The sequence below is a fragment of the Danio rerio genome, chromosome 4 (genome assembly GCF_052040795.2).
Source record: "Danio rerio strain M-AB ecotype USA chromosome 4, GRCz13ab, whole genome shotgun sequence".
NCBI lineage: Eukaryota > Metazoa > Chordata > Actinopteri > Cypriniformes > Danionidae > Danio > Danio rerio.
In genome coordinates this window covers 11,554,423-11,580,000 of record NC_141024.2, presented here as the reverse complement: position 1 = coordinate 11,580,000, position 25,578 = coordinate 11,554,423, and the positions used below count along the sequence as shown (strand labels likewise).

General features: G+C 33.0%; 2 protein-coding genes across 6 annotated transcripts in view; both read left to right on the top strand.

Annotated features, from left to right (window-relative positions):
* The window catches only part of mettl25 (methyltransferase like 25), a 21,584-nt gene extending 16,089 nt beyond the window's left edge, over positions 1 to 5,495 (top strand). The window contains exons 12-13 of one of the 4 annotated variants that reach the window (XM_087247550.1): positions 1,739 to 1,811; positions 4,787 to 5,495. In XM_087247550.1, coding sequence (XP_087103676.1) covers positions 1,739 to 1,811; positions 4,787 to 4,809 — 96 coding nt within the window. In that variant the 3' untranslated portion in view covers positions 4,810 to 5,495. Of the gene's footprint in view, positions 1 to 1,738; positions 2,053 to 4,746 lie in introns of those variants that run through there. The other 3 variants (XM_087247548.1, XM_087247549.1, NM_001045057.1) reach the window with 3 other exon arrangements.
* A 7,655-nt stretch (positions 5,496 to 13,150) lies between these two features.
* Positions 13,151 to 25,578, top strand: part of tmtc2a (transmembrane O-mannosyltransferase targeting cadherins 2a) — a 50,602-nt gene continuing 38,174 nt past the window's right edge. Inside the window, exon 1 of one of the 2 annotated variants that reach the window (XR_015482117.1) lies at positions 13,151 to 13,536. Coding sequence is in view for 1 of the 2 variants with exons in the window: in NM_001130603.1 (NP_001124075.1) it covers positions 13,454 to 13,536 (83 nt within the window). In the remaining variant the exon portion in view is untranslated. 2 annotated transcript variants of the gene reach the window in all.

The following is a 25,578-nucleotide window of genomic DNA, read 5'->3' as shown; positions in this document are numbered from 1 at the left end:
GGAAGGGTTTCGTCCTGTATAAACCATTTCATAACATGGTACTCTGGCTGTTCTGCCAAGTATATTAACATGCTTTGGTCAGCAGTGATTATGGAAAGCTGTAATATGTATTTTGGATTGAAACAACCTGTGCACAGTTAAGCCGATTATTGGGCCTTATCAAAATACTCTTTTTACTTCTGTTTTGAGAGCTGAATTTTAAAATAATTATCTATTTCAATATAAATTTCTTACACAAGTGTATATGTAGACAGTTCCTAAACTAATTGATTTACTTATTTCTAGTGAATCAAAAACATGCTGCATTGATGCCCAACTGCATGATTCTTTTCTATTTTGTGAAGTAAAAACAAACAGCAAAACCAGATTATTTTGGCTCCTGAATCAATGATTCATTTGAACATTTCTGTTTGTAAATGAAGCATTTATAGAACTAGTTAAAAAAAAAAATAATAATTTTTGTCCCACTCCTGAATGATTGATTCGTATGAGCCAGTTTTTTTACTGAACCAAAAGCATACAACACAAATTATATCGTTTCATTTCTGAATTACTGATTCTTAAAAGAAATTATAAATCAAAAACATATAGTACAAACTGTGTAGTCCTGTTCTTTAAAAAGTGATTCTTGAGTCAATTCAGATCTTTTTAGTGAATCAAAAACATGGAGAACAGACAGTGAAGTCTCATTACTGAAATACTAATCCTTATTGTTCGATTCTTTTTAATGAATCAAAAACATTTAGAATGGATAGTGAAGAATCAGTCCCAAAATACTGATTCTTATTGGTCAATTCACATGCATATGGATTCATGCCCATTTCTGAATTACTGATTCTTATGAGAAATCATCAGTGAATCATAAACATACAATACAAACTGTGCAGTCCTATTCTTGAATGAGTGATTCTTATGAGTCAGTTCAGATCTTTTTAGTGAATAAAATACAGAGAATGGACAGTGCAGTCCCATTATTGAATTACTAATCCTTATTGCTTGATTCTTTTCAATGAATCAAAAACATTGAACAGACAGTGTAGTCGCATTTTGAAATACTGATTCTTATTGGTCAATTATTTTTATTGAATCAAAAACGTATAGAATGGACAGTGTGTTCCCATTTCTGAAATACTCATTCTTATGGGTCGAAATGTATAGAATGGACTGTGTAGTCCCATTCCCAAAATACTGATTCTTATTATCAAATCATTTTTTATTAAATCAAAAACATATAAAGAGAATCAAAAACAAGCTACACGCTGTCCCATTCCTGTATTATTGATTCATATATGAGTCTTGTTAGTGAATTACATCTACATTACTGTAGCCTGTATAACAAATAAAACTAAACAAAAAAAAAAAAGTACATGTATGCAGATTGATGTCCTTAATATTGTTACTTTCGAATAAAAAAATAATTATACATACAGTTAAAATGACGAGTGAGTCTAACCAAGATGGCCCAGTCAGTTGTGATTGGTCACTTTTGAAAAACCAAATGTCTATTTCCTTTTCTGAATTTCAGCTTCAAAACATAGAACATAATAAAACATCTCAATCAGATCATTCAACAGGTTTCAACACACTGTAAAAGTGGAATGACAAAAAGTCAAGACAACAAATATTTTTATATTGCTTTAACATATTGTTACTATGGAATAAAGATATATTTGTGCATACAATTTAAAATGACAAGTGATTTTACTTTTAAACTATCTCTCTCTTTTTTTTCTTACAGGAGAACGTATCTCATGCTGCACTGGTTCAGCTCTTTGACCCTCTTCAGTCTCCAAGATGTTATGCAGTTGTTGGTATAAAGAAATCTACCGATTGAAGATCGAAGTTGGTGGTTTTGCAGATTAGTGTGAAATATTGACTTAATTTGAATGTATTATTAGAACTTTCTTATATTTATTTTGTATTATTAATAATTCTTTCAAAGGCTAAATGATTTTTTGGTCTATTTTTCCAAACATTACAATAAAAATGCTCTTTTATTCCTAATAATATTTTACAAAAAAATAAATCTTGCTAGTTCACAGTAAATTAAAAGCAGTTTTTCAGTCCAGCTGCGCTCTGTTTTAGCCTCCGGATCGGTTCAAGTTATGATGCATAACAGTCGGGTCTGCAGCTTAAAGCGGAAAGATATAGTGATCAATGTGATGCAGAACGTTGCTTTTAGTGTTCATTAGTCCGACTGCTTCATAAATCAGCCTTAGCCTAGCTGAGCTCTATAAGGACATCAGTCACACTTGAGACGTCTTGTGCTTCCACTTATTTAACACACCATTAATATTAATCGGACATTAAGCTCTTCATTATTTTCAGTTGTTCTCCGCAGCCCATTATTTTCCCGTCTCACTTTTTTTAGTTAATATTCATAAACGAAACACCTCAGGGTAGCTGTTGTCTTCACTTGATTGATTTGTCCATGCAATTACTTCATTGAGACTCTTTCAAGCTTTTTTTTAAAGAAGCACTTAAAGCAAAAGAGAAAAACCTGGGTTTATAGTACTGCTACTATTAATGTGTTTGCTTCAATCTTAAAGGAATAGAAAAATAAAAACCTACTTAACATTTACTCAATCTCAAGTGGTTAAAACCCTTTTATGAGTTTCTTTTTTTCCAGCGAACACAAAACAAGATATTTTGAGGAAAGCTGAAAACTTTTAACCGTTGATTTTTTATTGTAGAAAAAAGCTTTCTTCAAAAGAGGGAGTAAATGATGACAGAACTATATCAATCTGAGAGATTACAAAGAGTTTTGGGAACACTTTAGTTTAGGTCACAATTCATTCTATTAACTACTGGCTTATTAGCTGCATAATATTAAGATATGAGCTGTTCGTTAATAGTTATAAAGTATGATCTTATTCTGCATCCCTAATCCTACTCAAAATCTAAACCCAACTTCTACCTTACTAACTAATAAAAAGCTTTTAGTTAATGATTTGTTAATACTTAGGATGTCCACGGTGTCTTAAAAAGTCAAAATTCACATAAAAATTCTTAAATTCCCTGAAATATGGTGTCGTCTGTCTTAAATATAGGGTGTCCACATGGTCTTAAAAAGTCTTAAAATGTCTTACATTTTAAAAATAACATTTTAGGGCTTAAAAAATCTTAAATTTGCTAAAATGTAGTCTTGTTGGTCTTAAATCGTTTTAAACAGGTCTTAATTTTCCAATGTGCAAGTAAAGCTACCCATCTGGGCCAATAATCAATAATCTATGTCAATTTTTTATACATAATTTTTTATTGCAAAGTGATACAAAAACAGCTGTTAGACATTTTTACAGCAAACTCTCAAAATTAAAGTTCCTAATCAGTGGGGAAAAAAACTAAAGCAATCTCTTTATGCGATCTTCCATTAATACAGAACCTATTAAAGAAGAAACCAGGCCATTAAAAAAACCTTAATGTTTAGCCCTGTGTAAGTCTAAAATGTCATTCATAATGATTAAAAAGTCTTAAATTTGATTTGAAGAAACCTGTAAATTAAGCTGTAAATTAGGCAAGTCTTGATTTTCCTTTGTCCATGTATAGCTACCCAATCACTACAACCAACAGTCCATCTAAAAAAAACATTAACAAAAGTAGAATTGATTAATTCAGTTAAACCATACTGGTAAACAGTCTTCCATACATCCTTACAATAACATTAGTTTTTTGTTATTTATGCATATATATTATGTGAATAAATTTAGTTCATTATACTTTTTAAAACATGTCTTTTTTTAAAGAGAAAGTATAGTAATTGAAATATGTATATATATGTGTAAAACTGTTTTGACACATTATTTGTGTATAATAAGTTGCTAAGAAATAACAGAATTTTAATTTTAATTGAGCAAGTAAAATATTCTACTGATCATTACTAAAAATCCTTAGCATTTTGGGCTGTTCAAGTCTGAAATTTCATTCATAATGGTCTTCAAGTCTTACATTTGATTTGGTGAAATCCACAGAAACCCTGAACATTGGAACATTGGAACCCTGAAGTGGAAGTTAATCTTAGGCTTCACCACACAACCACATCAGCGTTCACATTACCCATATTACAGAAAACAGGCAACACACACAAATACATTCAATATCACCATATAAATCACATTAAAAACTCCATTAACCATATTTATAATTAAAATCAAGTATTTAAAATTCTAGTGGCAGTCAGCACAAAGGACATTTGATTGACATTTTTCTTTACTTGAGGTTTTTTTAATGGCAAAAGCTGAAATATTATATGTAGGGGATGGGAACAATCTTCAACAATGACATGCTTTCTGTTTAGTTCTCATTAAATACATTTCATTTAGTTGTCTTTGTGCTTTACCTACAACTGCACTGGCAATTTTTACTACTCGACTACTAATTGTGCAGGCAGTTATCAAAATCAGTTATCAGAACCATTATTTTCATTGTGCCAATTACAATTCATCATTTATCAAATGCAAACACTGAGAACTTTTTGACGGAAGTTTATTCTTTCAGAGAAAAGTAGGCCACATTCCTAACTATTCCCGCTTCTAATAGCTTTTCCTCCTCTAAAAGCACTACATCCATTTATCACAGTACCACTTGATCAGAACAATGCCAGTTTTCTGCCATTATTTCTAGATAACTAGATGCCGTTAGTATGTCTGCTGCAGCACTTTGCACTGAATTTGTTGGTGCCAGTCTAATGCTTTCCCAAAATGAGTCTGTTGACCATTCTTATGTTTCTTTCATCAATTCATCTTCCAGCGGATGCATTGTGCCATATCCTCTTCTGTGTCTAAATTAGAGCAAGGAAAAGCTTCAGGATAATGATGTGATGCACTTCACAACATCTCAGCGTGACAGAAATAGCAGAGCGATGGGAAACCAGCTCACCCGCTCCCTTATTTCCTGAAATTCAGCTTTTTTTCTCAACATGCTTGAGGAAATGCTTCTCGATCGTCACCAGGAATGTCCAGCTCTCCTCTTTGAACAAAACAAGTTTCCTTTTTAAGTGCATCATCAAAAAAAAAAAACCTTCTCCTAAAGTAAAAACAGTCGACTGCTTTGTTTGCTTGAGAGGAGATTCATTTGTCACTTCAAAACGAAAAGTTGCTGTCCTGTGGCCAAATGGCCATGCTGTGTTTCATTGACTTAATGACTCCAGGATATAAATAACACATGCATCTAAACTGTGAGATGGACTAGCACTAACACTGTTGACCTCACAGCGCTGGTTCAGACAGAATGCGTGTTTGTGCTCATCTCTGCTGCTTTTAATTAGGATTTTGTCTGTGTAAACTTGCCGGATGGACTTTGATCGGCTGGATTTCAGAGCGTTATGTTATGTATGAGGCACAGAATATGCAAGCACGGTGGTCAGGGATGGGTCCTTCGAGCATATATTATGCCAAAAATCAATTGAGAAAGGAGCACAACAGAATTCTGAATTTGTTCTGTTCAAATGTAGAATGTGTGATGAAGCTGTTCGATTAAAAATACATTTTTTATTTAAACTGAAAGTCATTTATTTTAAAAGAATATTATCTCAGCCCTAAACCCAGCTCTCAATTAGCAGATCACTGAAGAATGATGTCTGCAAAACAGTTGCAAACAATCTATATGGGTTGAATTGTAACAAACAAGTTAAATTTAGTAATGTTTAACTTAATTTGTTTGTTTAAATTTAGCCCAAATAAATGGTTTACAACCTCTTAAGTTAAAATAATTTAGTAAATCCAAGGAATTTTTTTTTTTAGTGTACAAAAACACCCGAATGAAATTATAGAAATTCATATGAATTAGCATTAGACATATCAAAACATTGAAAAGCTGAGAATTGTCATGTGAATGCTGTGTTTGAACTTTATTATTTTAGAAAAGTAAGAGATTACTCAATAATTAGTAGGGTAGACTAAAAAAAATTTTTTTTGTTGTTTGTTCAAACTACTTATTTAAAATGAGCTGAAACAACACAATTCTTTAGTTTTATTTGGGAGGAGGACATCTTAATTGTTTTACACTCCGTTCACTTAATTTGTGAAAAACGAATAAGGTAACTTAATTCCTTCATGTTGCCCCAACAAAAATGTATTGAGTGGATCCAGTATTTTTTACAGTGTAAAATTTGTATACTCTAGAATAAAATTAAATCTTAGAATACTCTTATGAAAAAACAGACCAAAGACATAATGCGATTGTCAAAAAAGTATTAAATGTTTATGTAGAAGGACAAAAAGCTGCAAAATTCAGTGCAAAAAAAATGTGAGCATGAAACAAAATATAAACATATTTTTACAGATTTCCTAGCTTTCCTCAAAAAGGGAGCAAATGATGACAGAACTTTTATTTTTGGGTGAACTATCTCTTTAATTTAGAAATAATGCAGAATTATAAGAATCTGAGTGAATACAAATAATTACACTTTAATTTAGGTCACAATTCATGCTATTAACTACTGGCTTATTAGCTGCATAATATTAAGAGATTAACTGTTCATTAATAGTTATAAAGTACGATCTTATTCTGCATCCCTAATGCTACCTAAAATCTAAACTTTATCTTACTAACTGTTAATAAACAGCTAATTAGTAGTTCATTAAGCTAGTAGTGGTAGTTAATAGTTTTGTTAATACTCAGGGTGTCCACAGGGTCTTAACAAATCTTAAACTTTCTTAAGTTTCTAAAACTAAAATGTATTTAAAGTCTTAAATTTACTGAAATATTGTGTTTTCTGAAATACAGGGTTAAAAAAAACATTAAAAACATCAGTTTTGCAGAAAAAAATACAATAAAAAAAAAACCATATGTGGCAGTTCAGAGAATTTAGAATTTGTATGATGTGATTCGTATGTGAAATGTATGATATTTTGAAAATATGTAAACAAAGGATCAACCGCTTAACCATCACTGTGATGTTTGCAAAATGTACATCAAAAATGCATAAATAAGGATGTATAAATGCATACAAATTAGCCTTTAATTCACAAAATAAAAACATTTTTTAAAAAAATCCCGTAGTGTTTGTTTACTGAGCATCTAAAAGAAAGGTCATAAACTAAATTCCTAGAGAGCCGCAGCTCTGCACAGTCTACCTCCAACTCACCCCTGCTTAATAGTCTCTACACTGTAAAAAAATTATATGATCAGTTACTCCTGACAGCATTTGTTTTTAGGTCATTGTAACTTATTAAACTAAGGTAATCATGTTCTAGCTTAATTTTATAAGTTACGCAATCGGTTTAAAGTCAGTTTAACATCGTATAAGTTTAATGGACTCTTTTGATACAGCTTGAAAATGTAAGGCACTGTTTTTTACAGTAGTTTGAATACCTTGATGAGTTTCATCAGCTGTGTTTGATTAGGGTTAGAGCAAATCTGTGCAGAGCTGCAGCCCTCCAGGAATTGAATTTGAGACCTATGATCTAAAACTTTTGTGTTAACGCCCCCTTAAGTTCAACTTTATCATTGAAAAAGATGCATTCATTTCATTTTTTTCCTCCTTCACTGTAAAAGTAATGACAAAAAGTGAAGACAAATATTTATATAATGCTTTAACTAATAAGTTAACCAGGTTTTAACTAAAATAAGTCATATAAAGTTTAACATAATATTTTTAGTTTGACTAATGTAAGTTCGTTCAAAAAGTTAATTTATTTGAAAAAATCAATATTGTTTTTACAGTGTAGGATGCGACTTTCCTCTGTTTTAGCTTTGTGTACATCCAGATTCAGTCAGATCTGCATGTGAGAACTGAGTGAAGGGTGAAATGATGGGAAAAGTCAATGGGGAGCCAGTGAAGCTTCCGGTCAGTGGAGGAAACGGGGAGGAACCGCACAATACTCCTTATCAGGCATCGCCACTTTAATAGGGAAGCTCAATGGGAAAGAGGGAGAGGGAGAGTGAAGGGATCGAGAGGTGCTATTTATCTTTTCATCAGTGATTCAAAGGAACTAAACAGGACGCACGAATGGAAAATATTCTGTTATTATTTCACTCTCCTTCAATCTCCTCTCTATTTCCCCCTCACACGCAAACATATGCCAATCTCATCTAGAGTGACGCATGATGAGCTCCATCTGAAAATAATCAGCTTCTCTTTTGCCTCACTGTCTGAAGTGTTAACAGGATTTCAGGGAACAAATTCATGTCTGGCCGAAGGATGTGCAATGAATAAAATGCCTGTTATTTAGCTCTTTCACTCAATCCAAATCCAATCCAAAAAAAAATCCAATTATTTATTTATTTATTGTGTGGATGCAAATTTAAACAGGTTTTGTAACATGTTTCCTATCATAAATTGGGCAGTGAAGTAAAAGCGTATTTAAAGTGTCTGGCCTTGGAAACACATTTCTATAAAAAAGTTCATGGAAAGTATAACAAAAACCCACTAGACAAGCAGTATTTTATAATTAGGCCAACGTGACTAATTTTTATTATGCAGTATAAATATATTCATAGTAGAGCTGCACGATGTAGGAAAAAAATTCACATTGCAATATTTTTTTTATCCTGCGCTACTGTATATATTACGATATACAGTAGATAAAATTTCACCACATGCCTTATATTAATAAATGAATGACTTAAATCTTTTCGCGTAGCCATTACTTGGGGTGATTTGTATGGGAGTGAAATCTAAATATATTTTATGTAATTTATTATATGCATATAATAAACAAACTACAATCATAGATTCACAAATCAAATGAACAGGGCTTTTTGGTTTTCTAGAGAGAGATTAACAGTATTTAGGTACAGAAAAAGAATAATCAAGTGTAAAAGAGCATCGCATAGTTGTCATCATATAAATAAATCAATAAAATGTGTCTTTATTAAACTTTTTTATGCTCTCCTAAAATGTTTCAAACTCTTAAAATACTCACATAGGCCTTAAAATAAATGAAAACTGTAAACTTTTACTCTATAATGGTTAAATTCTGTGGTGTCTCCACAAATCTCATACTGAATGTCTTGACCTGTGGATTCTGGTCAAACTAATCCCAACTCAACACTGCATATCTTGTGATGTGACTATTGTTGTGATATCGATGCTCAATTGATATATTGTGCAGCCCTAATTCATGGCAGAAAAAGTCTTCATCCCAAAATGTATGTTATAGGGGATGCAGATGCTTAATATTCAGTATTCTATGGGAAAATATTTAGGAAATATGTTTGACTTCATTTGTTGAATTTATGTTCTGTTATTATTATCCAAAGTGACATTTGTAGTATTAATCTAATGATCTTATTGTGTGATTGAACGCATTTCAAACACAAACAGCCTGATGAACGTAAATATATATACATATATATATATATATATATATATATATATATATATATATATATATATATATATATATATATATATATATATATATATATATATATATATATATATATATATATATATATAATAAGATCATCAGATTAATACTACAAATGCCTCTTTGAATAATAATAACAGAACATAAATTCAACAAATGAAGTCAAACATATTCCCTAAATATATATATATATATATATATATATATATATATATATATATATATATATATATATATATATATATATATATATATATATATATATGCTATTTAAAATAAATTAAAGCACTGAAATGTGAACATTCTACACTAAAGAAGAATATTTTACTGCAATATTTTACTGAATATTTTAACACAACTCTTTATAATTTTTCAGGGAATTTAATTGTTTTATGTTCAATCATTTGTTAAGTTAACTTAATCGGTTTGTGTTGGGACAGCCTAAAAGAATTGCCATTTAAAGCACTGTAAAAATGCTGGGTTCCACACAGTTCCTTCATGTTGTTCCAATACGAATCAATTAAGTTAACTTAATCGTTTTTACATATTTAAGTGGATTGAACGTAAAACAATTAAGTTGTTCCCAAAAAACCTTAAGAACTGTATTGTACTGTATTGTATTGTCAACACATTTTAATAAATAGTTTAAACAAGCAGCACTTTTTTTCAGTGAACAATGATTATTCAAACCTTTAAATTAAGGCTTCAAATCCATCTGAACTTTTAAAAAGCAATGGATTGCACCTTTAACTATTTTAATGCAGTTGATCTCAGCAGGATGTGTTTTTTTTGTTGTTTTTTTTAGTGTTGGTTTAAATCCGGCAGGTGCTATTTCAGAGCATTACTGGTCCAGACTGTGGCTCTGCCCATCGTGTTTCCTGTTTGATATTTATCAGCTGTGATGGAAAGGTCTTTTCCAAATGAGAAAACAGACATTATTTATACAATAGCGACTCCACCACAGAGAAACAAAACTAATTGAGTTTCAAAACCACATCTTGTTTTGAATATCTTAGCATGAAACTCGTATTGCTTTCTATTTGTCAACACTCCTCCTCAGATTTGTTCTTATTCCTGCAAATGTAAATAAAAATAGTTAAAATTCAACATTAACATTAACAAGATTTTAATTTACAGTTGAAGTCAAAATTATTAGTCCTCCTGTGATTTCTTCTGAAATATTTCCCAAATGATGTTTAACAGAGCAAGGAATTTTTCACAGTATTTCCTATAATATTTTTTCTTCTGGAGAAAGTCTTATTTGTTTTATTTCGGCTAGAATGAAAGCAGTTTTTATTTTTTTTAAACCATTTTAAGGTCAATATTATTAGCCCTCTTAAGCTATAGTTTCTTTGATAGTCTACAGAACAAACCACAGTTATACAATGACTTGTCTAATTACCCTAATTTGCCTAATTAACCTAGCTAAGCCTTTAAATGGCATTTTAAGCTGAATACTATATCATGAAAAATCTAGTAAAAGATATGTACTATCATCATGGCAAAGATAAAAGAAATCAGTTATTATAACTTACGTTTAGAAATGTGTTAAAACATACAGGGGGGCTAATAATTCTGACTTCAACTGTATATATATATATATATATATATATATATATATATATATAATTTATTTACACTTTTTGCATTATCAGGGTGACTACAGTTTTTAAATTATATATATCATACAATATTTTAATCAGAATATATTCTCTTGCTTCAGATTGAAACTATTTCCTGTTGCTTTTTTTAATTGTCTACTTTTGAGTTTGATGCCTATTGGCTCTGACTGTGTGTATCCACAGCAGAATGTGGTGTTGAGAAGGTCAGAGCTTGTGTCTCAAAGAGCAGTTGTCCTCCCAGTGGGGTTGATGGTCAAGGGTCAACAGCTTGAGGTCAGTGGGGTGGAAGAGGAGAGGAGGGACTACACCGGGGTACAAATGATCTCCTCTCCTCCTGCTCTTGTTCCTGTGTTTGACTCGCACAGTTTCACATATGTACCGAACAGGTTTTGCCCCAGCTGCTCCTCGGTGGGGATTTTAGTGGGACATGTAAAACGTTCAAGTCACTGCATGGTGCAAATACATGTCATTCATTACATACACTGTCAAAAATGCAGGGTTGCACGCAATTCATGAATGTTTTCCCAAACACAAATAGATTAAGTTAACTTAACAAATTGAACATAAAATAATCACCACCCAAAAATCCCAAGGATTGTGTTGTTTTAGCTCATTTTAAATAAATAGATTAAGCAAGGAGCAAAATAAGGTTTGTTTTTGAGTGTACAATTCCTCCAAAGCAAATTAATATTATAAATAAATGTTTGTTTTAAGTATTTTGTTGTTTATTATGCAACAGTTCTCTAGTTTGGATTGGCTAAATGACATTTTGTTGTACAAATCATAAATATGGCTAGATTTTGAAATGCAAATCAAATTATTTTGGATAAATGATAGATTATCTATCTATCTATCTATCTATCTATCTATCTATCTATCTATCTATCTATCTATCTATCTATCTATCTATCTATCTATCTATCTATCTATCTATCTATCTATCATCTATCATCTATCTATCTATCTATCTATCTATCTATCTATCGCCTGAATATTTTTGTAAATAATAACTTGGCAACTAAAATCTGTTTCAACTTAGTTATACATTATTTGGACAAACAACTTTGTAAACAACAAACGTAGCTAGCCTACTGGTTAAGTTGCTTAAATGTTTGTTTAATTAAATTTAATAAAATTATAATTTACATATAATCAATTGTTTTCAGTAATAATAATAATAATAATAATAATAATAATAATAAAACTTTCAAGGTATATTATTCTTATACTCCATTGCAAAAATATAATTAATTTTTGCAATTAAGTTTATTCAATCCATAAAGGATAGGAAAGATGCAAGGGCATGTAGACATAAATCAATAAAAAATGTTCGGTCAACATAAACATGTAATATAAATATTTCAAACTCAAAATAATTAAGCATCTCAAATCAGGGTTAATAAAGTTAACCAAACGCCTAAACCTAAAAACTTTCTATTACTTGAAAAAGAAAATGAATAAAAAATAGAAATATATAATAATTCGAAATAATTGAATACTTGAATATTCTATAATATTAATGTGAAACTGGTTTAAACCCTTTTATATGTTCAAAAAATATGATCCAAATTGTATAATAAATGTAGGATTATATATAATTTAACCAGGGGTGGATTTAACCAAGCTGCCGTTTATAGGGCTCCAGGAAATCTGAGGGCCCCTAATAAATATCTAGAAGTATAAATTATACCTAAAACTAGATATAACATTGTTTTCTATCATATTTTGTATAGTGAGAGATTATTTTTAATAATAATTTTATATTATTTTATATACACTAAAATATAAGATTATTATAATATTGTAAAAATTTATAATAATTATGTAATGTTATGTAATAATAATATTCTAAAATAAAATATCCGCCGCCCCCCAATCATGGAGCAGACCAGCAGTCAAATTTCTAAATATATATTTAGTATTTTTGTTGTAAATTCAATTTAAGAAATCAATCATTTCAAATGTAGAGATTACATTAAGATAAAACATAAAGTAATTTAAAAAATAAATAAAAAAACAAAAATTCAATAAAAGTAGAACGGGTGCATTTCAGGACTTGGGCCCCCAATTTTCTAAATCCGCCCCTGAATTTAACACTCAATCTAGGAAAATAGGTTTAATGTTAAAATAGTACAAGGGTAATTTCTAAGAGTCTTCAGAATGGTGCTGATGCTTCTAGCTCTTGTGAATTGCTTTCTGCGCATGCGCGGCTTTCCCAACTATCACACGCGTGTTGTGCTTGATAGGAGGGTGTAACATCAACGGGATGTTTCACTACGGCTTTCTGGATAAAGAGCGACCGAATACTCTCCGTTTCCTAGCGAAATCTCCCAATACGAACAGATATGTGGGCTGAATCCAAACTCCCTGCCTGAAAATGGGTTAGACGAGCGATGGTTGTGTTTGAAACTCTTCCCATCTCGCAGCAGGAGCAAAACAATGAGGACGAGCGCAAACAGAGACGGAGACTGATCAGTGTCATTCATTCCTGGACTTTGTTTCCTTCTCTTTGTCGTTGAAATGATAGTGGAGCTGGTGTGCAGTGCTGTGGCTCTGCTCCTCTATATGAACACATTGAGCGCTGATTTCTGCTATGATGACAGGTACAGTCCTTCTCCATCACTTCACAATACACTCTTCACCAAAATGACAACAGCGAGACAAGTGTGCTCAGATAGATGTGCGGTTACTTCTGCATTTCAACAAATAAACAAACATTTAAGCAACTTAACCAGTAGGCTAGCTACGTTTGTTGTTTACAAAGTGTTTGTCCAAATAATGTTTAACTAAGTTGAAACAGATTTTAGTTGCCAAGTTATTATTTACAAAATGATTTCAGGCGATAGATAGATAGATAGATAGATAGATAGATAGATAGATAGATAGATAGATAGATAGATAGATAGATAGATAATCTATCATTTATCCAAAATAAGGCTAAAATGTTTGTTTACCATGAGAAAATAGTGTTTCATAGGCAGAGTTAAACCCAAAACAATGTTGGTTAGGTTATTTACTTAATGCATGTTGTGTTATATAAAACTTATTTGTATATTTAATCATTTAACTAAGTAAATATGTATATTTTGATACATCTGTTTATTGTTTTTGTGTTGGAATTGGAAGTGGTTGGAATTCCGCTATAGCATCGCTATAGTGAAGATGCATTAAGTGACAACCTGGGCTAGTTGTCACAGTTTAGTCGTGTCAGTGACTTCCAGGTTGTTTATTTGCAGGCTGTTTACAACAAAGATGCAAAAGGCAGGTTTACTGTACAAATATGTTGAGTGTATTTTATGTGAAATAAGTGACAGCTTGTCCTAGAAAGTAAGGCTGGGCGATTTGGCTTGATTGATTGAACATTTTAAGTTGATTACGATTAATGATTAATACGATTTTTATTTTTTTTTACCCTCATAATTCCCTGACATTTGTTTGTACAGTAAATATGCTCACCTATTACATGTGAGAAATTTCTGAATGAAGGGTGCATTACTTGATTTTCAAATAATTTAAAGAAACACACACTATCTACTGTCCATGGGTATTTATTAAACATCAACGTTAAACAACTGAAATTAAAGCACACATTGCCTAAAATCAACAATAACTTGCACTTTTGGAAACTAAATTAATTATTTTCAATGTTTTTCATATTAAAATTTAATATATTATTATTTATAGAAAATAAGCAGTATCTCTTCTAAACAAAATAACTCTTGCATATCCTGTAAATAATATTTAAAACTGTGCATTTTTTTGCATCTTCTTTAAGCAAATGTTTTAATTTAAATAATAATTTTAATTAATGTTTTGAAAAAATATGCCGTCTTTCTGGCACAGCTTCGTCAATCATCAATGTAGTTCAAAATAACATAATAGTAACAAACAACGCAGCGTCACGTGAGTCCACATGCGGTAAGGTAAGTAATTAAAAAACTCGACCTGAAAAAATTGTGTCGATTATTGGTTCTGAATGTCATTTTCGATTACTTTTCGATTAATCACCAGAAAGCCCCAAAACCATGCAATTTGTTTAGACTTCTTTAATCAAACCCACCCTAAAGAACTCGTTAACCATTAAAATAGTTTAACGCTGGGTTATATGTGTCATAAATGATACCAACTGGAGAAATAGATTGAGGTAAAGTTTGTTAATTTTTGAACAGTAATAACTTGTGACACAGCCTCCATATTGTTTTCTATTCTACTTTGAATATTCAGTCTGAAGTCATATCCAAGTATGACCTCAAAACAACATTAGCGCTGTTTAATGGACTGTGAACAATAGTGTACTTTGATAGTCATTTGCTGCTAATATGATTTCACTTTTCTGAAGCTATATTATTAGGGAGAAAGTCAGAATGCACAATTCCCACCAATATTTTTAAAATGATTTTCAGGAAACTGCAAAAACACATCTATGGCATTATTTTGAGTGTTTACTTCGGCAAAATGACCCATGAAACGTTTGGTTTAGTCTAGCAGACATTGTAACAGGAATGTGATAATTGGTGTAAACACGTCCATCTGCTTCTGATTCCATTAAGATTCATTGATAGACTCCCAGGTTGAACCTAATTTGGCATTACAGCTCAATTCAAGTGTAGTTGGGCATGCCAATGTTCATGCCACACTTCCTTTTGTTTGTTTCAAAATTATCTCATTCCATTTACCTCACAAGTAAGATTTTGGAGCTGGAAATTACATCACAATCTGTGTTACAGTATAGGCATGTCAGAATAACAATGCTTTACCATTTACTGGTGTGAAATGAGGTGGAAAAGTTAACCTTTCTAGACACAAGGTTGGATGTTGATATGCTGAGCTGTTTGGGATTGAGAAGTTGAAGAAGTCAGAATTTGGTTTGGTGTCATCACGTTCCCTAGAAGTTACACACAATGTGTAAATGTTAACGTATGGCCAGTGACCTTTAATGTTCTGATGAGAGCAAGTGCTAATTTAAACCCAAGAGATTCCCATAAGCGTGCATCCTTCTCTGTCCCTCTTGAGTGACCACAGATACCCAATCAGCACACTGACCCTGCAGAGTCATTCATCAAATCGACCTTCTCACATAAAGGTCAACAGTCCTGCGTCCTTCAGCAGGCCTCCGGGGTTTAAGTTGCTTTGATTTATGTGTTTGTGTGCGCAAGGCATAATCAAAGAATCTGGTGATTGGTTTCCGTGATTCCAGACTCGACTCCAGGGACTGTTTTCTGTCTCTGACTGTGGTCATACACCAGCTGTTGAAGTGCGGTTGCTCAGCTCTGGAGTAGCGCGCTCTGTCTCTGTTTTCTTAATCACGTCAAGTGTTTTTCCTTGGAACGCAATGGAGGCTTGTCCACACTCCGTGCGCCAATGGTAATATCAATAAAAAAAAAGCAGAGTAAAGCATTCTTGGTATGAAATGCGCAACTCGGAGAACGTCAGCCAGTGCTAATCCTACTGGGGACAATTTATTTTTACATGTCTTGAGAGCGATGTTTGAGAGTCGCTTTGTGATCTTGTGCCAGTTTTGCTTTTCTAAAGCGTTTTCCATGACTGACTGTGAGCTATAAGACCTTGCTTACATGCTTTCTGCCCTCTGGATGAGCTTCACGTGCCCTGCAGAGATAAGATCTTGCTGTTTGTTTTGAATGTCAGAGTTGGATTAGAGAAGAGACTTCCAGAGGATGTCGTTCAGTGATTAGCTCAGGTTTAACCAAGCCCATATCCATTGCAGAGAACACATTTCTTATTGTCTTTGTCCAATTTGTTAGACTTGTAGAGCAGCTGCTGACATCAGCAGTTTATAAAAATTAATTGTAATCAACAGAAAGGTTTGCACAAGAAATAAGGTTTTTAGTTTAACTCGTTGTTCCAGTGCAGGTCGCTTTTCTTCATCTTTGTGCATCTGTATCAGTCCTTAAACATGTGACCCTAAATGTGTAATGGGCCTCAAGGGGGATTTACAAAGAAAACATCCCGCTCTTTTCCAGCTGTGTGACGAAAGGCACGCTCAACCAGTTGTGTCTGAGAAGCTTCGCAAGGACATGCCTGCTGTGTATTTGTTCTTAAAGTGGTTCTGATATTCAGTGTTCTTTGTTTTCATCATTAAACATTTCACTGTATTGCAGAGAGTTGCGTTCAGTTCGATGAACCTGTGTTTTTAGCAGTGAGAGACTGTTTAGCACTTTGTGGCTTGTGTGTGTGCTGTGATGGATAGATTATGTCAAAGATAGTTGATGCTCTGTTTCAGTTTTACGACACGTGACTGTCTGTGGTTTTAACAGATGTACAGATACTAAATAATTCAAATAAACATGAATGTTTTATAAATCAATCCATTACTCAAAGCTTTTATGCTGCATTTTGATCACATGAAAGATGTTTTGTTATGCAGGTTTTATGCAAATGAAGTAAAAAGTCAACTATTTGCCATCTACGCTAGGGCTTTGCCGATAAACGATATTATATCGAATCGCGAATCTGGAAACATTAACAACTTATATTGAAATGTATTTCATTATTGTTTAATATAGAAAATAATTATCGAGCATTTTTGCCATATCGACCAGCCCGTAATCTACGTACATATGATCTATCTCCTGCATCTTTAATTCTGACATTAAAAACCTTGCTATTACAGGCCTTTATATTAGTTGGCACCAGACTGTTTATTTTATCAATTCATTTGTTCTAGACATGTTCTCATGCCTTTTAAAATGTCAGACTGTTATTTTTATTAATGCTCTTGGGGTTTCTGGACAAAGAGTTTCCTGAAATGGTCCTTATTATCGATTTTGAAGTAGCAACATGCCCATTGGTGGCCTGGGAAAGAATTTAAGTCAGCTAATGAATTTACAGTATGTATTTCTCCAACCATGTCTCAATTATTTGAAACCATGCTTGTGGAATTCTCATCATCAGTATGCACTTAAGTGTTTTTTTATATATATACAGAATATATTGAATTTACTACCTTTGCTGGACTTTCTACCACAACACTGCACGATTGCTCTTGTGTCACTGGGTAATGTTCTCTGATTGACCTTAACACTGTGTCCTAACAACAAGCACAACAAGATTCCAGCAGCAAGAAATTTTGCTGTCTGCGCAAGATGAAATGCAACAGAAACATTTAAATACAAGCCATTTAGAATAGTTTTCTGCACTTCCAATGGAATGGACAGGTTTATTATCTAATTATAAAGTAATAAACCTCTTTAACATTATAAAAAGTACATGCTGAGTGACTGATGTTGTTGGTCTGAGACACAGTTCTAATGTTCATATTTAAACTGTATGTTTGCAAGCAATCTCTCCTCTACTGCTTTCAGCATGGCAATAAATGCCACATAAAATGACATTCAAACACATACTAGTAACATTTAACACTGTAAAAACATTCTCATAGTAGTTTATGTGTGCACCAGATGTGACGTCAGAGAAATAGAGACATCATCATGGGTGTCACGACTGCCAGCGTTCTAGCCCCTTTAGATCACTGGAAAACATTCACTATAACCCGAACTACAATTCTACCCCTGAACTGCACTACATTTCCCATCAGGCACCTCACTCACACACCAGTTCTGGATCACCCCTGATTACTTGCACACAGCTGTAGCTCTTAAAGACTAGTTAGACTAAATTAGTTGGACTATATGTATATACACCACACATTCTCACACACATTGCTGAGTCTTGTTTTCATGATTTTTGACCCTTGACTTGTTAACCGTTTTTGTTGTTTTTCCGTCTGTCCTGACCATTCGCCTGTTTTTGACTACACCTTTTGATAACCCATATGCTACTGTTTGCTCCTGCTTTGACCATTGCCAACTTGACCAACTTGACCATTGACCAACTTTTTGAAAATGTTTGATTAAGTTGGTATTAGGCCTTTCAACTACCATTATTTTGGGGTCACAATCCATTGGAAAGAAAGAATGAAAAAGAGCTTTGTGTAGTGTCTGTAGTATTTTTTTTCAGTTTAGCATGTATTAGATTCCAAAATACAATCCCAAACAACAACATTTCCACCAGAATATTTAGCACTTCTATTTTGAAGCTGTCATTCTGCTCCGAATCCTATGAGACATGACACAGGAGAAAGAATGACTAATTTGAAGAAGATAATTTGAGGTGTTTGCAGGCTAAAGACAGCTGTTTAACTACACAGCCCAGATATGTACATCACAGAGATGATACATTTTACGAAGGAGAGCCAGATGGGATTCATCAAAAGTACCAAACTCAATTTAAGAATCACTTTGAGCGGTTACAGTAAGCCAGAGGCAGAGAGAAGGAGACGCTGTTTTGAATCGTTGCCAGTGGAAATGGTTGCCTTGTAAAGCTCTCCACATTTCCCCCTTGACCCCTAGTATGCCATATTATTCAACACATGTTCAGCTTTTAACGCTCAGATGCACCATCCCTGTTGCTTTATGCACACTCGATGGGAGTTTGTGTAGATATTATTCTGTGTGTTGGGGGTTGATGCCTTGATTACTTGCAGATTTGCAATGGTTATCCTGGCCAACACAGAGGAGCTGTCAGCAAACCCAGCACTTCTGAATCCACAATATAGGTGAAACCCTTCATGTACCGCCCCATGATTCAAGGCTCCCAATGGGGAATCATCTCTGGTAGAGATAAGGTTTGAGTTTCTTTAAAGAAGGTAGACTATGTTGCAATGAGGATGTCGCCTTTATTGACTTGCACTGACTTTCATGCGATCTGACCTTTTCAACATAAAAAAAGCTGAAAAGGATATTAGTTTTATACCGATTTGAGTGTATGGAACAGAACTTGGTGCAGAAGAATATAATCAGTCCAGACTCTGACAGCTCCCATCAGTGCCACTATGAGGTAACATTTGGAAACGAGATGCTGCTTTCGTTTCCTCATAGAAGTCGTACCAGTGTAAGTCTGGATCAAAGGATTCTGCAGAGCGTTCGTTGAGTTATAGAGTGTTCACACATGATGAAAACCTCGCTTCTGAGGTCCTGCAGAGTTGAGGCATAACTTCCCCATACAGGTTAATGTTCAACAGACTTCAAAGTATGGTTGCTGATGGTTAAAATCCAGAACATATTTTGAATGTATGCGAATATATGTAATTCTTTTAGTCTTCCCATAAGTTTTTAAAGTTCATGACCCTGACATGGCTCATATTTTTTTGGCTGTCTTACAGTGTAAGAGTCTATGTCCTCTGGTCCCTAAATGAGACAAGATTTGTTGGTTCCCTTTTCATGCTGAATCAAGAATGCAGAAATATTTGCTTGTGTAGTTTTTTACTCACTGATATACTTCTTTATTAAATGAGTTTTATAATTGATTTGATAATTTAGTTTGATCACTTTGCTGATAAACATTATTAAGATTTGATTTACATTTAGTCTTTTATTTATTTATTTGCATACTCTGTGTACTTAGTGACTCGTTTTTATTTTATTTTATTACTAACGTTTTATTTTTTTTAGAAGGTGTCACGATACTGGAATTCGATACCAATCGGTAATGAAATTTTAAAAACGTCCATTTCCTGCTAACATTTGAGCGCTGTTGAGCACTTTCTAAAACAACGCTGATTTGCCATTGTGTTCACATGCTTAACAGAAATGACTGTGATTGGCCGTGAAGGTCATCGATTTACTGAACTCACCACTGTTTACTGCGTGTAACCACTAATACAGTGACACTGGAGCGTTTTAAAGGCGCGATTCATCAGTGGAGCGCTCATACGTATGTCAGCTTATAGACATAACCAGCTAATCGACATGACTTTTATGTAATATCACATTGCATCAAATGCTCATTTAATTACTTAATGCTATTCATTATATTCAAGTTATTTAATCTATTAATTCAAAATGCCTGTTTGTTGTTTAAATATGTAATAGCATTACACCATCTGTATGTAATGTAAACTAGGGTTGCATGCTATTTGAAAAAAATACATTACAATCTTTTTATTTTCTTCAATTTATATTGCAATATTTCACCAAATAACTATAAATCACAATATTGAAATAATTAAAACATTTATATGTAATACATTTATAAGAACCTGGTTTCTCTTGAGGTTTTTTTTCCCTTCACTTTCGTCAATTGGTGAAGTTTGTTGCTTACCACAGTCGCCACTGGCTTGCTTGGTTTGGGACTTGTGGAGCTGCGCATTTATGGATTTGCTCTCTTGTGTTTGGACTCTCAGCAGTGAAAATTAAACCACACTGAACTGAACTAAACTTCAACTCTAAAAACTAAACTGACACTATTTCAATTTACTAGAACTTCTATGTTAAGCTGCTTTGACACGATCTACATTTTAAAAGCGTATTGAAATTTGAATTGAATATTGAATGGGATGACTATGTAGAGTTTCTGCATCTGCAGAAAATGTAATAGACTAATTACCATCATAGATAAATAACAGTAGATCAACAATATAAATGAAGGAGTCCTACAGTATTCAGGTACAGAAATAAAATAATCAAATGTACAATAAAGTTGTGTAGTCTTCATTGTAGGACTGTACAATATATCGTTTCAGGATCGATATCGCAATGTGATCATTTGCAAGTCACATTGCAGGATATACAATGTTGAGTTTGTATTATAATTTATCATTTGCATGTGTTTTTGAGGCCTGTGATTGTGTAATTATTAAAAAAAAAAACTTTCAGGCATAAGAAATTGTACCATTTGTATAACGTTAATAATGATTCATTTGATTGAAATATGTTTATTTTTATTATTTAGTTACTCTACCTGAATGCTATAGACCTTAAAAAAACATGATAACACTGTTTATTTCAGTTGTATTTTTTATTGTATTCATTGATTGCATTAGATTTTATGGATATGCACATCCACATCAAAATCAGCCCAATCAATCCAGCATTATAGATTCTTTCCCAATAGAGATATTAAGTCATCTGGTGAAATTGTATTTATTATATATCAAAGAATAAAAAAGTAACGTTTTTTCCAATATTGTGCAGCCCTACTTCATTGTATATATAATTAAATACAATAATTTTTTTGTTAATGCTACAAAATGCAATAATTCCTTGTGCCCGAATGCTTTATGCTAAATGCACAGGCCTTAAAAACACACACAACTGATAAACTTTCACTTTTTTTATGCCTGAACTGAAATGACTCCACATTTGTACCTGGTCAACTATAATACTGACTCTACAGTATAGATCCTGCGATATGACTATTGCAGATTCACACATTGCAATAATAATAGTAAATAGTTAATATTTAAATATTGAATTTTTGATTTTTTAATATTTTATCATTAAAAGCATTGTTGTAATTATGACCACCATCTCTGTGATTCATCAACTTTCACTATATCAGTAGTAAAGGTTGTTTGGTTTATTGCTTAGGTTTAAGTGATTTGTTTAAATCAGATCATTAAACACTGATTAAAAAGCAGAGTTCATTGTATAGTGTATATTTATAATTTATAATCTTTTGCAAATTTTAATTATCATTTCTGTTAATGATGATAACCTCAGCCTGAGGGATCACACACATAATGAGAATATGATTACCGGTGTCACATTGCACTGGCATCTGCCTTGTTCCGCAAACACATAGGTGGGCACAAAAACTCGCCACAGTAGGGTGAAATTCAACCCCTCACGAGCCCCCGCAGATTACACACACATCGGTAGCTGTTTGCTGTCTGAGTGATCGATGCGGATTGTGTATCATCTTTCGGCAGCTCTCGCTCTCAGCAATCTCTGCCTCCCTCCTGTCTTTGTCTTCCTCTTCCTCTTTTGTTCTCCACTCTTTCAAACACTTCCTCACCAGCCTTGTGCCAATTACGAATCATGAGAGCAGCACACTAAAATACATTCTCCATTCTCCAGTGACAGTTCTGTAGGTCTGATAAATCCTCTTATGAATGATGCCTTCTGCTCAGGTAGAGATTAATGACAGCCATAATCCTTTTTTAGTTTGCTGTGTTATGCGTGTGGATATAAAGAGGATCCATCAATGTCATGTCATGCAGTGATAATTGGGCGGCCCCTTGACAGGTTAATCACGAGGTGATCATGGTTCCCGCAGAGGACCATGTGTTCCCAGTCATCTGTTAGGAAGGAGCGAGGCGACTGGATCAAAATTAAACCATGTTAAACAGTGCTGATGGTTTCTTGTATTGATCCTGCTTAATCTGTGTGCTGTTTTACTGGCATTACCAATGATAAGCAGTAAAAATGCTTCTGTTTTGCATTAATCTAATAGTGCAATATAGTTTTTTTATTATTATTACAAATCATGATCAGTCCTATTGTCTACAGTATGTCACACTTGTGAAATAACACAATATGTCACACCTAGAAATAACACAGAATCGTAGGAAGGTTTTTTAATTGATTTGAGGCATTAACAGCAGGTATCACACCAAAACAACAGGACACATACAATATGTTCACATTCAACAATATATAAAAAGTAAGAAATATATAGAATAAAGCACAACAAACAGCATGACCGACTTAAACGTAAGCTTTTCTCCTTAAATGTAAAGCACATTATTTACATTTTAAGGTTTAAAATGTGATTATGTATTCCAGAAAGCTCAAATTTTGGCTTTTGGATGCTGCTGCAAAGGCTTAAGCTTTTCAAAATGAAAATAGTAAACAAAATATTTGACATGCATCCTCTTAATTGATTACAAATCCAAAATATTCCTGTGATTTTTATAATTTTTTTTCTTGTGATTTTTTTGATATGATACAATAAACAGCATGACTGACTTAAAACTAGGCCTGTCACGATATCTATTTTTTGTGGTACGATATATATATATCACCAAAATATATCTCGATAAACAATATTATTGTGATTTTAAGACCATTTTGACACTGTAATAACATCATAATGCAAGTACACTCTTTCATTTAATCAAAGTCATTTTAACAATCTAATAATTAGGAATCAGAAGGTGAAAATGTATGTCTTAAACAAATTAATAATAATTTTAATAAATGTATACAAAAAAGGGCTTGGTATAAAGAACTAGAAAAAGTAACATCTATTTTCACTTGTCAAAGAACCCACAATGGAAATATACTGTAGGTATTTAGTGAATACTATACTATACTACACCTCTAATAGAGAATGAGAGGCTGCACAATCAGCTAAAATGTGGCTAGAATTGGGTTTATGTATGAGTGATATATATTGCATCACCAAAAATGATTGAGGATATGTCCACGTGATGTGCGATAAGTCGATATATTGATTATTGTGACAGGCTTACCTTAAACCTATGCTTTTCTCTTTAAATGTACAGCACAATATTTCAATTTCAGGGTTTAAAATGTTATTTTGTAGTCCAAAAAGCTTAAATTTTGGCTCTTGAATACTGCTGCAAAGGCTTAAGCTTTTCAAGATGGAAGTAGTAAACAAAATTTTTGACATTTGTGCTTTTAATTTATACAAATCCAAAGTATTCCTGCAATTTTATGATTTAGATTTTAAATATATATATTTTTATAGGTTTTTCTCAGCTTTATCTACATTTTAACAAATAAATAAAAAAAAGTTTAGACTGTTCTTATTTTGTTAAGCTTTTTATGTAAATAAATAAATAAATAAATGAATAAAGCATAATTTGAGATTTCTTCTTAATAATCAGACAACATATGAGATTTCAACAGAGCTGTTTTTTGGTGAGCTTTACCTCTGCTAGTGCTTCCCTGTCCCTGACATTATTTATGCATATACTGTGAATTCTGCCTGCTATATGAACTGGCAGCCTCTAATTTTGCCTTCTTGGATGGATTTTATAAATGCCTTGAAATGTCACAGGCCCAGCTGCTTTTTGAGTCCAATAGAGATTCATTAAGCCGTGTCGCAGAGCGTAGCGGCAAAGTCCATCATCGCGTCTAGCCTATTCAGCCACATTCTCCATGCTCAAGCGCAAAATATATTTCCAGGTAATTACTGCTGCTTCAAAAGCCACGTCGCTTTTGAATGCCTAATTCAAGGGGATGTTTTTATACCCTCGCACATCGTAAAAGCAAAAGCAAGTAAGACAAGAAGGAAATGTTATGATTTTAAAAGAGCCTCTGCTGTATTTCTCACACCTGTACCCCTTCAGAGCTCAGGCGGTCTACATTAATGCGTTTCCCATTATAGACCCTCAGTATTTTCTTTGTATGTAACTGTAGAGCGAATAATGCGTGCATTCAAAGAGATATTGATGTTTTTTGGTGATATGAATGTCTTTGTTGTGTAAAAACACTCTAGACTGAAGATTTGAATTCAAAAGAATATAAAAAGCTCCCATATGCAAGTAACCTTCCCTGAGGGAAAGCTGGAACTTTATCATTTCATACATATGACTTGTAGTGCATCACTCAACCTGCATTATCTTAATCATATGCTGTGCATGGAAGGAGGGGGCGATGTTTTTCGCTTTGCGGTTTTGCTTTATTCAGCTCAGAGCGATGGGGCATCATTAGGAACCACATTCGGGTCATATTTCATTCCCATTCAGATCTTTTTGGGGTCTGTAATTCATCACCAGTCCGGAAGCAATCTGTTTGCTTTTCCTGTGTTTCCTTGAGATAAGAGGCACATAGAGCGTTTCGCCTGCCGTGTAAAGAAAGATTGCCGTGATATGAGGA